A 15,433-nucleotide genomic window follows, 5' to 3' on the forward strand; every position below is an offset into this window, starting at 1 on the left:
ACTGGCATTCAACAGAAAACAATCACGTTGGAAGTGACTCTTTCATTCGTAAATACTGATACATTGAAGAAAAAGTTTTCATTTTTTGTTTTTAAAAAGAATGTTTATTAGATAGAGAATTTTTCATCTGTTTTGCTTCAATAAAAAACCTATTTTAAAAGTTTTTACTTACTTTTTATTGGCTACGTTTATATTAATTGTCTTAGAATTTAATACTGTACAGATTTTGATACTACATGTTCTGTCTTCACTTATTAGTCATTTAATGTTATTGTACTACAAACCTAAAAAAAAAAAAACTTCATCTTTCGACACTGAATTTTGTTTTATGTCTGTTATCTTAAAAATTACTGGAGTTACAGATCTGGGACTTACTTTATCCTATTTCCCAGCTCAAATTATATAAGAAACCACCAACTTTACTCCTCAATTTAAGCCCCAAAAATTAAAGTTTATTTTTATTGGAAAAGCTGAAATATGGGCGAATGCTTTCACTAGCCGTAACTTGAAAACAAAGCGTTTCCAGACCTGTGTTTATATGAACTTTAATATATTCACCAGTAGAACAGGATCTGAAAGTTTCTGTTTCTTTGTGTGATACACACACACCACTATTATTCAACTGCACTCTAGAAATCATAATGAAAGAATGACTCAAAAAATGTCCCTCACAAGTAAAAACAGGCTGAAAAATCAAAATAAACTGTCTTGGTTTCTCCGACGACTTGGCACTGCTAGCAAAAGACATCAATGAAGCCAGATCACAGACAGTAAAACTTCAAAACACTGCGAATAAAATTGGGCTCAAAATATCATTTGAAAGACAGAGGATTATGCCCCAAAAACCAACATGATTAAAAGAAATAAACATAAATGGTAATAAAATCAAAATAGTAACCCAATTTAAATACCTCGGAGAAATAATAACAAACAATACAAAAAATAAGACACTAATACACAATTATAAAACCAGAAGTCACTTATGCAGCAAAAACACTCTTCCACCTAAACAAACAATCAAAGATAGATTAGACTCCAGAAAATCAAAAGAATCTGAAGAACCTGCATTAATAAAAAGTGCCAGAAAGATAAGCAATGAAGGACTGTACCAAACAAAATTGCATACAAAGAATTAAAACTCAACACTGATACCATGGGGTAAGAGGAGACAAGGATTCTTTGGATGTATCATGAGGTTGCAAGAGTCAAGACTTCTGAAACAGCTAGTACAGTACAATCTCGACTCAAAAACAGGATGCAGATTGATCAGAGAAATAAGAGAGGATCTGAAGGAAAATTATTTGCCTTATACCAGAAGACCCCACAAGATAAGATAAAATTAAACAATAAAGTCAAGAAAAAAACAATCACTTCACACTTATAAGAAAAAACTCACAACATGAGCAAGAAAGGGCACAAAGATCGGAACATAAGAAAAAGTACTGGGAGGACCACAAAGCCCAAACAGTCCCATCGAAGAGACTTGGATACTGGATTGACTTAAGTGATCCTATGCGGTCATAAAAAAATAATATATAAATATATATATTTTTTTTCAACCTCTGCAAAGTACAGGATTAGAGAACATGCTTTCCTTTACTTTTTTATGTATATCAAAATGGTTTTTGGTCCAAGCCCATCTTCAATGATCTTTTCCTTGTCTAGATTTACACATTAATTTTAGCTTTTTACATTTTATTTTGTAAAAATTGTTTGTTAATAAAATTTAAAACATTTTAAATATTTCACAACACATTTGTTCAATCAAGAGTATGAAAAAGTATTGCAATAACTATTAATTTATCCCTATTCCTATTTATTTATAGTTTATTTAGGTAACAAATTAATAGTTAGTGCAATACTTTTTCATTCTCTTGACTGAACAAATATTTGTTCTGAAATTTTTTAAATGTTTTACATTTTATTATTAACAAACAATGTTTACAAAATAAAATGTAAAAAGCTAAAATTAATGTGTAAACATAGACAAGGAAAAGTTTATTAAAAAAATATACATATCATTGAATATGGGCTTGGCCCTGAAAACGTTTTGATGAATATAAAAAAGTAAAGGTAAGAGTGTTCTCTAATTCTGTTTTGCGGGGGCTGAAAAAATATTACTTTTTATTATATATAGTTATTTAATGTACAGAGGAAAGAAATGGACTACAAAAAATTTAATCTAAATAAATTAATATATAATCTTTTAATGATGCCTCAAAATTTAAGCATATTTTAAAATTCCTAGTTTATAAATTGTCATTTGAACAGAGTGCAAGTAATACATTCAATAATTAGACAAAATGTATTCTATAAAATAAAGAATCATCAAAAGACAACAGTTTGTATAACTTAAAATTTGAAATTATTTCCACAGTAAAATAATTAAATAAAATTTTGAAATTCTATAAGTGATTTTCTTCACATTCTTAAAATACCTGATTACAATACACCAATGAAATTTAGCAACAGGTATTCGGGTCATGAGACCGGCTCAGAAAAACTTTTTATTTACAATCCAATTATACATGCATTCTATCACCTTTGAAATAGTTCCCTTGGGAAGCTATGCAATGCTCCAAACGGCTTTCCCACTCTTCATAGCAGTGTTGGAACTCAGAAACCGGAATTTCCTTCAGATGTTCGGTTACATTTTTTTAATGTTCTTTACTGTTCCAAAATGGTGTCCTTTGAGGTATTTTTTAAAAGTCTGGAACAGGAAAAAGTCACAGCGCGATTCAAGTCAGGTGAATAAGGTGGTTGAGGAACTACAGGAATGTTTTCCTTTGCCAAAAACTCATTAACTGAGACTGCAGTGTGACAAGTTGATTTATCATAATGCAACATCCAGTTGTCTTTGATGGCTGGTCTCACGTGGGCAACTATTTTCCAGTCTGTCAAGAATTTATTGGTAAACATATTGATTTACAGTCTGTCCTGTAGACAAATACTCCAAAAGTCTCTAATTCGCTCAACACTGTCATCACTTTTTGACGTTTATGATCTTCCAAAGTATGGATCGTCCACAACTGATTCCCGGCCATCTGAAAATGCTTTAAACCAACTAAAAACTTGGGCTGGTGACAGAGTGTCATCTCCATATGACTTTTTCAATTTAATAAGTTTAAATAAGTTTCAGTAGCATTCTCACAGGGTTTTAACATAAAACTTGATTGGACAATTTTGCTTATAATTAGTATCACTCATTTTTGTTTTAACGCGCAACAAAAACTCATTTCATGAAAAGTTTTGTTTATGTCTCACGTGGCAACAATAGACTTAAAGTATTAATACAAAATATAAATCAGCTGTTCATATAACCATATGTTACTAGTAACTTTACAGTGTTGTCATTTTGGCAGTAAAAAAAAACTAGTCTCATTACTTTATATACAGACCTCGTATGCTGTGTAAAAGGATTTTAATAAATGAAAAAATAATACCAGATATTAATGGTAAGTTAGAAGGAATGTTCTGAAAGTTCTTGACCTGACCCAAAGATGGTGCAAGTATGACCAAATGACCTCCATATTTGTAAAGTACGATCCTTTAGATGGCCTGCTGGGACATGTGTGTTTAGTCACACATTTGTGGCGAGTACAGCTAGTTTTGACTTTCCTGAAAAATGGATAAAATTGAAGTTTGAGTCGTTAGGGAATACATTAGTTTAATAAGGTCCTGACAAACATACAAAAACAGATAGATTCTATTTTAAAGGATTCACCTCCTTTATTTTCAATAGTAAAAAAGTGGATGGCTAAATTTAAACAAAGATGACGAATGCTCAGGATGCCAAAAAGTCCCAACTACCAACAAAATCATTACAAAAATTCATAATGATATATTAAATGATTACCAACTAAAGGTACATGAACTTGCAGACATTGCAAACATCTTGATAGACCCCGTCTGCTACATTTTACATAATATTTAGGATATAAAGAAGCTTTCTGCTTGACAGGTACTATGTCTTTTTTAACAGTTAAACAAAAATGCATTTGATAGAATACTACTCGAAGGGTTTGGACTTATATAAAAACACAAATCTGCAGAGTTTTTTCAACATTTTACAGTAGTACATTTAAACATAGTTTCACTATTATTACACACCAGAGACAAAACACAATATGAAACAACTAAAAGTGCACCAAAGGAAGCAAATTAAGTTCCCCACGAGCAGGAAAATTCATGGCTAAGTTTTTTTTTTCTTGTGGTGTGGTGGTCACAAACTAACTGGAAAAAACAGGACCACCACCAGGGAGTATTGCTGCATCAACTGAAGGATGATAATTTGGGTTAAACTTCCAGATCTGGCAGAAAACTAAATGCTCTTTCACTACGATAATTGTGTCTGTACACACTTCTCAGGGTGCTGCTTCCCAAAATAACCAAAAATGACCTACCAAATTACCAATTGTGATAGCTTAAAAATTTCAAGGATCAAATTACACTATTTATTGTTATTTTAGCTCTTTTTTAATGAAAAAATTTAACTTTCATTGATTTCCAAACAGACTTCTTGCTAAAATATATTTTAAAGAACTTTACCTAAATCAAATAATTTAAAAGATCGTACAAATTTGAAAAGTTAACAAAACAAAAGTTACTTAATGTGATGGAACATAAGTGGAAGAAATCTATCAGAGTATGTGTGATGTAATAGACACACTGTCTTAACAAAGAGGGGGATTATGAAAATGAGAAATGGCAGAAAAGTTAAGAAGGATCTGAATGAGATTTTACTACTGTCATTAAGAGCTGACCTAAGAGCTCATAACACAATTACAACATACCCAGAAAAATCATCAAGTCGATTGTGACTGCCAAACAAATCTAAAGTTGGAATCGCTTGGCTGAATGAACTATGAGATGACTGTGGCTGTGATAAAGTTTGTGATTCATTCTGGCTGGAACCAGTAAAACTGCATGATCCTCTACGATTATTGCACATAATCCCTAATTTCTTTGCAAGACGTTCCTTGACAGTTTTTTCTGAAGTACTCTTGGATGTCCAGCACCTTGTCTTGTTTTCTACAAAAAAGAAAAAGAAAATATAAATATATCTATAGAAAATATAACATTTAAAAGTTAATAGGTACTTGAACAAATGAATAAACAACTGCAAATATATGATGAAGATTTCAATTTTTAATGCTGACTTTAACATCTTTATTATAATTCTCTCATAAATATCACACTACTTTAATATAAAGCAATTATTTATTGTTTTAACCAATGTTTTTTTGAGATTTGTAATACAGACATCTAAAAAAAAATTAGTTTATAAAAATTATGGATAAATGAGTACAACTAAAAATACCGTTATTAACAGTGAAAATCAACACTGATGTGATTATTAAGTTTCCCAAAACAAACCTTGATTCAGTTAATTTACCTCTTTAATCTAATAAGATTGTTACGCTATCTAAACAAAACTGTGTAATTTCAAACCATACCTGATATTAGAAAAGAATAAAGTAAACTTTATATTTAATATAAAAAAAAATTTGCGCTACAAAATTCTTCCTTAAAAATAGAGCTCTGCAGTAAATTAAAAACATAGCTACTAACAAACAATTAATTGGCTTGTATCTTAGAACATACTTAAAAAAGATACAAATGTAAGAATTCTGTGATTGGATAAAAATAATAAAAATGAAAAGCAACTAGACAAAGAGATCGCAACAGAGCATGAAGTAAGACTCTTGAAAGATTGAATTTTTTTAACCCGAATTATTAGTTCAAATTTCTACATGAGAATAAAAATACATTCAATATAACAAAGATATTAGTGTGATATCATCTCATTATAATTCATATTAGCAATCTTGAGAAAAAATATATAATTTTTCATGAATTTGTTCAACTTAAAAAGTATCTTGTAATCACCCTTGTAAGTGATATATTTTGTTTAAAAAATATCTTCAAAGAAGTTACATGAAAAAAAAAAAAAAGAATTAAAGAGGCTACCACAGCAAATTCCTTTATGAAGTAAAAAAATGAAATCAGAATTAGTTCATGTGGTGGCTTACAGGAGAAAACATTCACGTCAACAAAGAACCTTACCTCCAAAATGTTTTACAGTGAAATAAATAACACTGTAAAACAAGGCAATGAGCTATTTACTCATACATGTTACAAAGTTGAATTAAAGAAAATTATGTATAAAAAGTGTTATTACAACTCCCCTGGTTTACTGGTGTTCCAGTTAAAACGTATTTGGACGGACAAAAATTTATTAGAAGTCTTACTTAATATTAAAAAAAAAAAAATGAATACTTGTTTCAATTGACATCCATAAAAAAATTCCCAATTGAGTACTTGGTAAATGTGAAATAAAGTATAATTTGTTACATTAAATGGGGGAACAACCTTATGATTAAGTGTTTAATTATAGATGGGATAGCAAAATCGTAATGAAGGAAAGGAGAGTTTTGATTAAACTAATGAGAAATTTGGTTTATCAAGACAATACAAAATGGTATTCTATTCTTATATAGAAATTTTAATGAAATTTACATGTACCCAACAACATCTTCAAAATAAATGAAACATTCCAAAATGGCAGCCATTAAAATTAGTTAGTAATTACCAGGTCTGGAAATATTAATATAGAACTATAACTATTCAGTCTACTAATATTTTTATCAAATTATTTTTATTAGATAAAATAATAAGCCATTTATCATTAATAAAGTGAACTCATTTGTTAAAATTGGTTGATAAACAGCTGAGATATGATTGAAATGGCTAAAATGGTTGCAAAAATTTATAACTATTATTTTAAAACTTATTATTTTTACATACTACACTAGAAATTAATTATTTTTAATTAAATTAGTGAACAATTCCTTTCGCATCTTGTTTATGAAAATCTAGATTCAGGTGTCTGGATATTGCCCACTGGGCTGGTCTAGCGATTAACTTGTCATCGCAAATCAGATGATTTAGAAGTCGAGAGTTCTAAGGTTCAAAGCCTAGTAAAGACAGTTACTTTTATATGGATTTGAATATTAGATTATGGATACTGATGTTCTTTGGCGGTTGGGTTTCAATTAACCCCAGGAGTGGTGGACCTGAGACTGTACAAGACTACAATTACATTCGTACATATCATCCTCATTCATCCTCTGAAGTAATACCTTACGGTGGTTCTGGAAGCTAAACAGATAAAGAAAGATGTCTGGATATTGGTGATTACATTTTCCATTAATTCCTTATAACTGGTGGAACAGAAACGTCACATTTAGAAAACTTGAAAACAATTTTTTTGGTTATAGCACACCACCACATTTATACCAAAGTTTGAAATAAATAATTTAATAAGAAAACTTTAAATTTTTCTCCAATAAAGAAATCTTACCTTTCTCTTCCTGTATCTTTTCTTCCGTTTTCTAGGCAAATTCACTTCAATAACACCTTCTTCAGTCGTTATTAATTTAATTTTAAATCTACAGTTTTTTTTTCCTTCTTCTCTTCGGTCTAGGTTTCCTGCGACTGCTTGGTGTCCCTGTTTTCTTTTGATTACCTTTTTGTGTAGTTGTAACAGCAGAATTTGTTTCTTCTTCACTATCATCTTCATTAAAATCAACATCATTTGCCGAGGACTAAAATAAAAAATGAATAATATAATACAAATCACCCATCAATACCTTATATCTTTTTACATTAGTATAACTGAAATCAATTATCTTTTGAATTCAAAATTACGACTGTTTCATGAAAACAATTTACAATTTAAATTGTTTTCATAAAAAATCCAATGTCTATTGAGTTAGGAAAATGGAATTCTATACTTGCTACTTTCAGAGTTGAACTTTCACTATATTAAATATACGGAATTTGTTAAATTCGCCTCTCGGACAAGATTATAATTTCCCTAAATTGAACACTTATTTGGTCCTAATTGAAAATAAAGGAAATTTCATTACAATTACTTTTTACACACTTGATTCTGCCAGCATATACTGATCGTTTATATAAATAGTTTATTTTTATTACATGGAAACAAGATAGTCTGTTCTAACTCTCTTTGCAATTGGAATTTCTTAAGAGCTTGCTTTTTATATGTTTATACAAAAATTTTTGATATGTTTATACAAAAATTTTTGATATGTTTATACAAAAATTTTTGATACAATGTCTGCTCAAAAAATTACAAAACAATTTTAAGAACAGATAGGACTTGGCTCTAAAAATTCTGTTATTGTCTATATTATTCTGTGTTCTACTCAAGTACTACTTAAAAAATTTGGTTGAAAAGTGTTAAAACATCCATAAAAAAATGTATAGAGGTTTAAATAAGTTTTTATTACCATAAGCTTTTTAAACGTACAATTCTATTACATTTTTACAAATGACCTTTGTTTTCTTGAAGTCCTGTAATTTGCAATATCAATGATGTGATTTATTGTAAGTCTAAAATTATTTATTTTTAAGTCTAAAAGCATAACAGTCACATACTGCTAATAATGTAAATAAAAATATTACTCACCTCATTTTGAAAATTATTAGAATTTACTAGAGCAATAATACGTTGACTTTGCCTAGTACGAGGTATTAATCGCTGAAGATGTCTTATGCTGGATCTTGCAGCTAAATTCCAATCATCATCAGATTCTGATAACTCATGACTAGGATCAGGCCTCAAATGATGAACTCGTCTAGCACTGTTTCTTAGTCGTCTTCTTGGAAGATAACCAAATTCTTCATCTGAATCAGCAACCACCTTTACAAAATTAAAAAAAAACTTATAACCCTCCATTTTATGAATAAATATTTAAATTTGTTAAATCAGTCATTAAAGTAATCATTTTATTTTAAGAAAAAAAGAAGTTTGCAATAATATAACAAATTACAGTTTACTTAGGTTAAAAATGAACATCTGCAAAATGCACAAATAAAACATCAAATTGCACTGAAATTTGTACATTGTAGTATTGTATGGTAAGTCAAGAGTTGAAAAAAATACTTTTAAAATTAATTACCGCTTCAGGAGTAAATGCAGCGGAAATTAATATCAAGGTGTACATTCTCACATCAGTATTAGATTTAATGTAACTTTTATTCATTAATAAAATTTAGATTGTGTCTGTTTTATTATTTGTAATGATTTATGAAAAATAATTGACAATATTAACAATTCAATTAATACCTTAAATAGTTAATAATTGCCTACTTAGGAAACATATTTTTATTTCATTTCTAGTAATTTTACATAAGGATGCTATATTTAAAAAAAATTTCAGTAAAAGTATTTTAATTAATTACAACAAATCTTAAAATGAAAACTAAAAAAAATTCCATAATTCAAGTGTATGCATAAACTGCGCTCTGTATATGAAAAAATTGAAATAGAAAAATATTCCTCCTTTTATGAATATCTTTAATTTTAACTTTTTTAGCTGGAGTTTATTTCAGAATAAATAAAAATTATAAAGCAATCTATTCAAACTCAACTAAATAACATCCAAATATATTTTTAATTACAATGTTCAGATATATTAAGTCTTTAATTAATAAGATAATAACACAATTTTATTTACTTGCTGTTTTATTTAAAATAGAGATTTAATAACAGCGGTTAAAATTTATCAGCAATATATTTTACAATAATACAAAAATATTTAAGTAACTGGATAAATTATCTTGGGGGGATTAAAAAAAAAGATTAGCATTTCTCTTCTCTTTTTTATTGTTAAAAAATAAATGTCAGAAAAAAATTTAGTAAGAATGTGTATAAAGGTACATACACCAGTATTTAAAAGTGGGTATTAAAATAAGTCTGAAATAAAAACCTTAAAATAAATCTATTATAAAAACTTCCAAATTACAAAAAAGGTTTTTAAGTTTACCCCTTAGTTAAATAAATATTACTGATCATTATTCAACTTTTGAATATAACTTGATTTTTACAGCTAAAATAAACAAATTTGTTGTTTCACTGAAAGTGGAAAATTTCCAAGAATCCAAGAAAATACCCAAAGAATATCATGTAATATTTTGCTAAATTGTATTTTGGAACTTTGATTGATACTTTTAGGTTTTGGAATCACCACTATCAGACACCAGAGGCATACATAGTAAAACAAATTGTTGTTCACAGAAAAGTTTGGATTGATTGCTCTTAAAAATGGCAGATTTAGAAAATTAATGAGGATAAAAGTATCAAATCGTAAGTACTTGTAACACTTACAGTAATAAAATCACAATTAAATTTGTCTTTTTAACATCTTTATTTTTTATCTAATTCATTTCTCATCTTTATTACTTATTAATTTAAATAAAAAATTAAATAGATTGTAGTCAGTAATACTTCTACAGTTCGCATAAAAGTTATTTAAAAACAGTTTTGATTACAATTATTATTTCTGATAATGTGATGATTAAAAAAATAAAATCATACCAAAAGAATTTTCCAACCGCACAAGGGAACTGTTAAAAGTTAATTTTTTTTCACATGAATAAATATGTAAATGAATCTTGTTTATGCATTACAGGACCTTCTTTTCAACCATTATTTTCAGATTTTTTTTTTTTGGAAATGAAAGTAAGAAAAAGGAAGCCTATGCGGTGACCACAAAAGAAAGAAAAATGTTGAATTCTTGAAATAGTAATTAATATTTTAAATAGCTAGGATAAGAGCTGACATAAGAAAGGAAGATTGATGGAGATAGAAAAAATACAGGAGAGGGGAGTAAATTTTTATGACAAAGAAAATAGTATGAAAAGAACTACTAAGTAGATGTAGAGAACTCTTACAGAAGGTGTATATTTCATGAAGTTTCTGATGAGGTGTAGAGATGTAGGTTCCTAAAAGGCAGGACAAAAGTAAATATAACAAGTTAAGAAAATAAAACATTTTCTTAGTGATATTGTAAACAAGACCGATGGGGGAAACTGTATAAGAAATGCAGAAATTAGGGTGCTCATAGGAAATGGGATAAGAAAGACCTAACAACCAGGTTAAACTGAAGGTAAATGGGAGGAAATCATAGAAAAGGTGGCTAGATAAAATTAAGGAGGCTATTAAAAGGAATGTAGAAATAAAACAGATTATGAGGGATAGCCTGTCCCAGAATACTGTTTAACAGACAATTTCATTTAATGTAGCTAACTAAACCTCAATTACATTAAGTGATAATCATTATTTGATCTTTTTTCCATGTTAACCAATATAAACAGGTAAAAATAATTAAATTTCTTCCCACTGTAAGAAATTTATAAAAATCTGACAGAATGTGATTAAATTACTACAAACATGCACTTGTATAAATTTCACAAAAACATGCAATTCTTATAAAAAAAAACTTGTGAAAATTATACAAGTGTTTGATAATGATGTTGGCAAAAAAGACTGTAATAATTGGACTTTTTACTCGGTAAAGATGATAATGAATTTTCAGTAAAAGTTAAAACAAAAAAAAAATAATATAGGTATATAAATACATATTAATCACTTCAAATCACTAATCACTGCAAAGCATGTTTGTTACAATATCCAATAATTATAAATACTTACATGATCTGGATATTCAATCTCTTCTTCTATCTTCACAGAGTGTAAACAATTAATTTCAAGTTCATCGGTTTTCATGATAAGATTAAACTGTGGTGAAACTTCATCATTTAATGAGATCTCAGATTCCTTTAAAAATAAGATAAAAGAAAAAAGCTTACAAAATTTCCAAAATCAGTAAAATGGCTAGCCATTTACATTAACTAAAAACACCTGCAGTAAAAAGGTAAGATCACTCAATGCCAGACTAAGACTAGAGGTTGGGAGGTGCTTCAGCAGGAACAGTCGCTTAGCGACCATGAAGTAATCTATTTTGAACTGGGGGCCTCATGGTCATGAGGGGTTGATGTATAAGTAAGAAGAGTGATTAGTGTGTTGGGCATTGGGAGGGTGTAACATATTGTACGAGAGTGTTTAGGTCACCTCAGTGGCATTTCGCCGGCGTTTTTAACGGAGGTAATTTTGAAGGCTTGCCATATGCCGCTGGAGAAGGCATGACCAATAGATAAACTTGTATATTGGTGGTTGCCTGAGGTAGCGGCAGCTAGAAGGCCTGTTTTGGTGTAATAAGCGTCTACAGCAAGCAAATCATAGAGATGCGATGGAGGAGATTGATTTGGCACTGGAAGAATTAAAGAGGTGTCGGAAAGCTTTTAAGAAAGAAATTATGAGCAGTAAGAGAGAGAAGTGGCAGGGGTTGTGTGATCACTTTGATAGCGACATATGGGGAGACGCCTTCAAGATTGTTAGTAAAACGTTCAGGAGAGCGTTACCTGAATTGTTACCTGACTGCGTGGAGGTACTGTTCCCCAGGAGGCCATGTGAGGTATTGGAGATGGTTGCTGCGGCAGAGATTCCTCCATTTGTGAGATGGAATTAAGAAGTGCGGTGATGAAAATCAGTACGCGGAAAAGTCCGAAGAGAGATTATTAGCATCAGTGGCTAGGTCCGTTGTCTTGTACACTGTTCCAGCCTGGAGGAGAGCATTAGATAAGAAGATTGTGAGAACGAGATTGCTGGTCTCAAAACTGGTCGTACCGAACAGTTTTGACGGAAGCAACTTTAGTAATAGCGGCCATGCCACCTTTAGATCTGTTAGCGAAGGAAGTAGTGGAGAGATCAGCGGGTGTGCCAAAAGGTCAAGATAAGCAAGATACGTTCATTGGGAAAGGACGCAGATACGGAGCTGGACGAGAAGGCTGATCTCACAGATCAAACCATGGCTGGGCAGAAGGTATGGCAGTTAGCCTATGAGATGATGGAGTTCCTGTCCAGTCATGGCTGCTTCAACAAGCATCTGTGGAACAGAAAGAGGAGGAGGTCGGATGGGTGCCTCTTCTACGGAGAGTGATGCAGTGGAGCAGCACACAGTGTTCCACTGTATCAGATGGGTGATGGAGAGGAGAGAGATGGAGCATGTTATTGGTGTGATCACCACAGATAACGTGGTGGAAACGATGTTTTTTAATCGGAAAAATTGGGACACCATTTGCAATATGGTCATCGATATAATGAGAGCTAAAGCTAAAGAGGAGCTGGAAGATGAGGAGGATGATAGGGAAATGGAGATTTGGGGTTTCTAGATTACGGGTTAGGTGGATAGCCCCTTTCTGGAGGCATGGAATGCCGAGGTGTCTTACAGCCGATGAGTGAATGAGGACTCCAGGGGATTTGTTAAGGGGTTAAAATGAAAAAAACCAGAGTGCCGGGTGAAAGGTCATCTAGAGGGCCCTCCTCTTTCAGGCAAGGCATTAGGAAAGACCCAATCCTGGCCTACCAGGTGGTACCCAGTGCTGGGAATGACATAGCCAGGTCCAACATTGTCACTCAGGAGGTTAGAGGCAAAGGCACCCTTGGGATTGAGTCGTGCTTCATCGGTCTAGGTCTGGTCCCAAGGGGAAGGGATGAAAAAAAAGACTAAGACACTACTGCACAATCATTTCATTGGAAGCTCTATATCCAACTGAACATCTGACATTTGACAACAAACTTCTAATTAACAAAAAATGAATACTCAGAAAAAGTCTTTCAGCCCATCGAAGACAGAAAAGAAGACACAATAATGAATGAACTTTACATGAACATGGAGAAAATATTAGATTTAATCAGAAAAAGAAGAATCGCCTTTTATGGTCATCTACAAAGAATGAACCCCCCCAACAGGGTATTTATACACTATAAAAATCTAGAAACTAATAACAACTGAAACAGAGAAACTGAAAAAGAGAGAAAAAATGAAAATAATACAAGAAGACATCAAAGAACATTTACTATGGGAAAGAATTTCAAAATATTTCAGGTTTCCAGGAGAGAAAAAACCATAGAAGAAATATTTCTTACCTGGACAGAAGAAAAAATGTAAAACACTGGAAAATAAAAAAAGGAGATATGGAAGAAAAAGAAACTGAAAAAAGAAATAACATGTACATAAAATCAATTTGATTAAACAAGCGAGATTAAAACTAAAAATCAATCAAACATAGATTGTGTAACTTATGACATCAAATATTGATATTAGTTATTTAACCCCCTTAACGGTTTTTGACGAAATTACTCTGACGAACTTCGAATCCAAGAAGTAATAAGAAGTGTGAATTGTATCAAGAAGTGGCAGAGCGAGTCGGAAGAACTAATGCCATCTCTTATATTAATATTTAATCTCCCGGTAATACCAGGAGCATCGAAATCTTGCTCGAAGATGGAGATTCGTGCTCGATGTGCTCAGGAAGGCCACAATGACAAAGACTGCCATGCGGATGAAAAATGTGTTAACTATAGTGGTTCAGACGCAGCCCGCTCTCGAGACTGCCTAATTTTTAAAGAGGAAAAGGCGATTCTCAGACTTTCTAGCGAGCACAAGCTATCTTTTCTGGCTGCATGCAGAGAATAAAGAAAAACACTTAAATTCACAGAACCTTGTTAATTTAGATGTATCTTTTGCCACTGCTGCGTCAAAACAAGCTCCCATGAATTTAGGTATTAAGCAGTGTGGATCTTGCAATAAGCTGAAAAAACTTGTTCAGATGTTGTCTGATCAGGTTGCTTCACTTAAGGCCACTATTTCAGAGCTGAGGAAAAAGAACAAGTCGTTAGTCACAGTTAGTGAATCCAATTGTGACATTACAATTGTGTTCCAATTGTGACCACATTACAACTGTGACACAACTGAAGGAGACAGACAAACTGAAACGACTTGATTATTGCAACCAGCTTCTCAAAAACATTGCTGGCGACATTTAGACCCATGTTGTATTTCATGTCAGACGAGGCACGGCATCTTCATTTAAAAGACAATATTAATTCACAGATCACAAAGTACTAAATGGTAAGGAATCCTCACAAGATATTCGAGCGTTCACTTCACAATGAGAAAATTGGTGTTACAAACCGTTTGCGGTAATTGTATAATGGGAACAATATTATTTGACCAGACTGTGAATACACAAGTTACCTCGCAATTTTCAAAGAATTCTATGCACAAGTAACTGATAATGAAAAAGAATACAGCTTCTTCCAAAAAGATGGAGTTACTTGTCACACATCAAACGTTCTGAAGGTGAACATTTAACAAAATATCAACACAAATGACATTTTGCATCAGACAACACTCAATATGAACAGTTGAGCACAAAAGTGCAGTGATGCCCAGGTGGCCATGTTAAACATCTTTTGTAACAATAAGGTATATAAATGCAACATTTAAATTAAGTTTTATGTTTTTCTTATTTAATTTATCCATATCATTTATCAAATTTCATTCCAAAATAACCTACCAATTCTGCAGCGGTTACATTATGAGTGATTTTATGTTGCTCACCCTGTATTAAGGGATTTGTTAAACTAATTATAAAAGTAAATTTCTACACACTGTTTTTTTACACTATACTAATGTGTCACATTACTTTTTTTCTTACA

General features: G+C 31.2%; 2 protein-coding genes and 1 pseudogene across 2 annotated transcripts in view; all 3 read right to left on the reverse strand.

The window, feature by feature from the left end:
* LOC142317996 (uncharacterized) overlaps positions 1 to 4,951 on the reverse strand; it is a 40,187-nt pseudogene extending 35,236 nt beyond the window's left edge.
* LOC142317994 (uncharacterized) overlaps positions 1 to 15,433 on the reverse strand; it is a 483,222-nt gene that overhangs the window by 190,082 nt on the left and 277,707 nt on the right. The window lies entirely within an intron of this gene.
* LOC142317355 (uncharacterized) overlaps positions 7,364 to 15,433 on the reverse strand; it is a 54,867-nt gene continuing 46,797 nt past the window's right edge. Inside the window, exons 3-5 of the mRNA XM_075353840.1 lie at positions 11,522 to 11,647; positions 8,495 to 8,728; positions 7,364 to 7,607 (exon numbers count right to left, since the gene is read on the reverse strand). Coding sequence (XP_075209955.1) covers positions 7,452 to 7,607; positions 8,495 to 8,728; positions 11,522 to 11,647 — 516 coding nt within the window. The 3' untranslated portion in view covers positions 7,364 to 7,451. The remainder of the gene's footprint in view (positions 7,608 to 8,494; positions 8,729 to 11,521; positions 11,648 to 15,433) is intronic.

The sequence above is a fragment of the Lycorma delicatula genome, chromosome 1 (assembly GCF_047948215.1).
Source record: "Lycorma delicatula isolate Av1 chromosome 1, ASM4794821v1, whole genome shotgun sequence".
Classification (NCBI taxonomy): domain Eukaryota; kingdom Metazoa; phylum Arthropoda; class Insecta; order Hemiptera; family Fulgoridae; genus Lycorma; species Lycorma delicatula.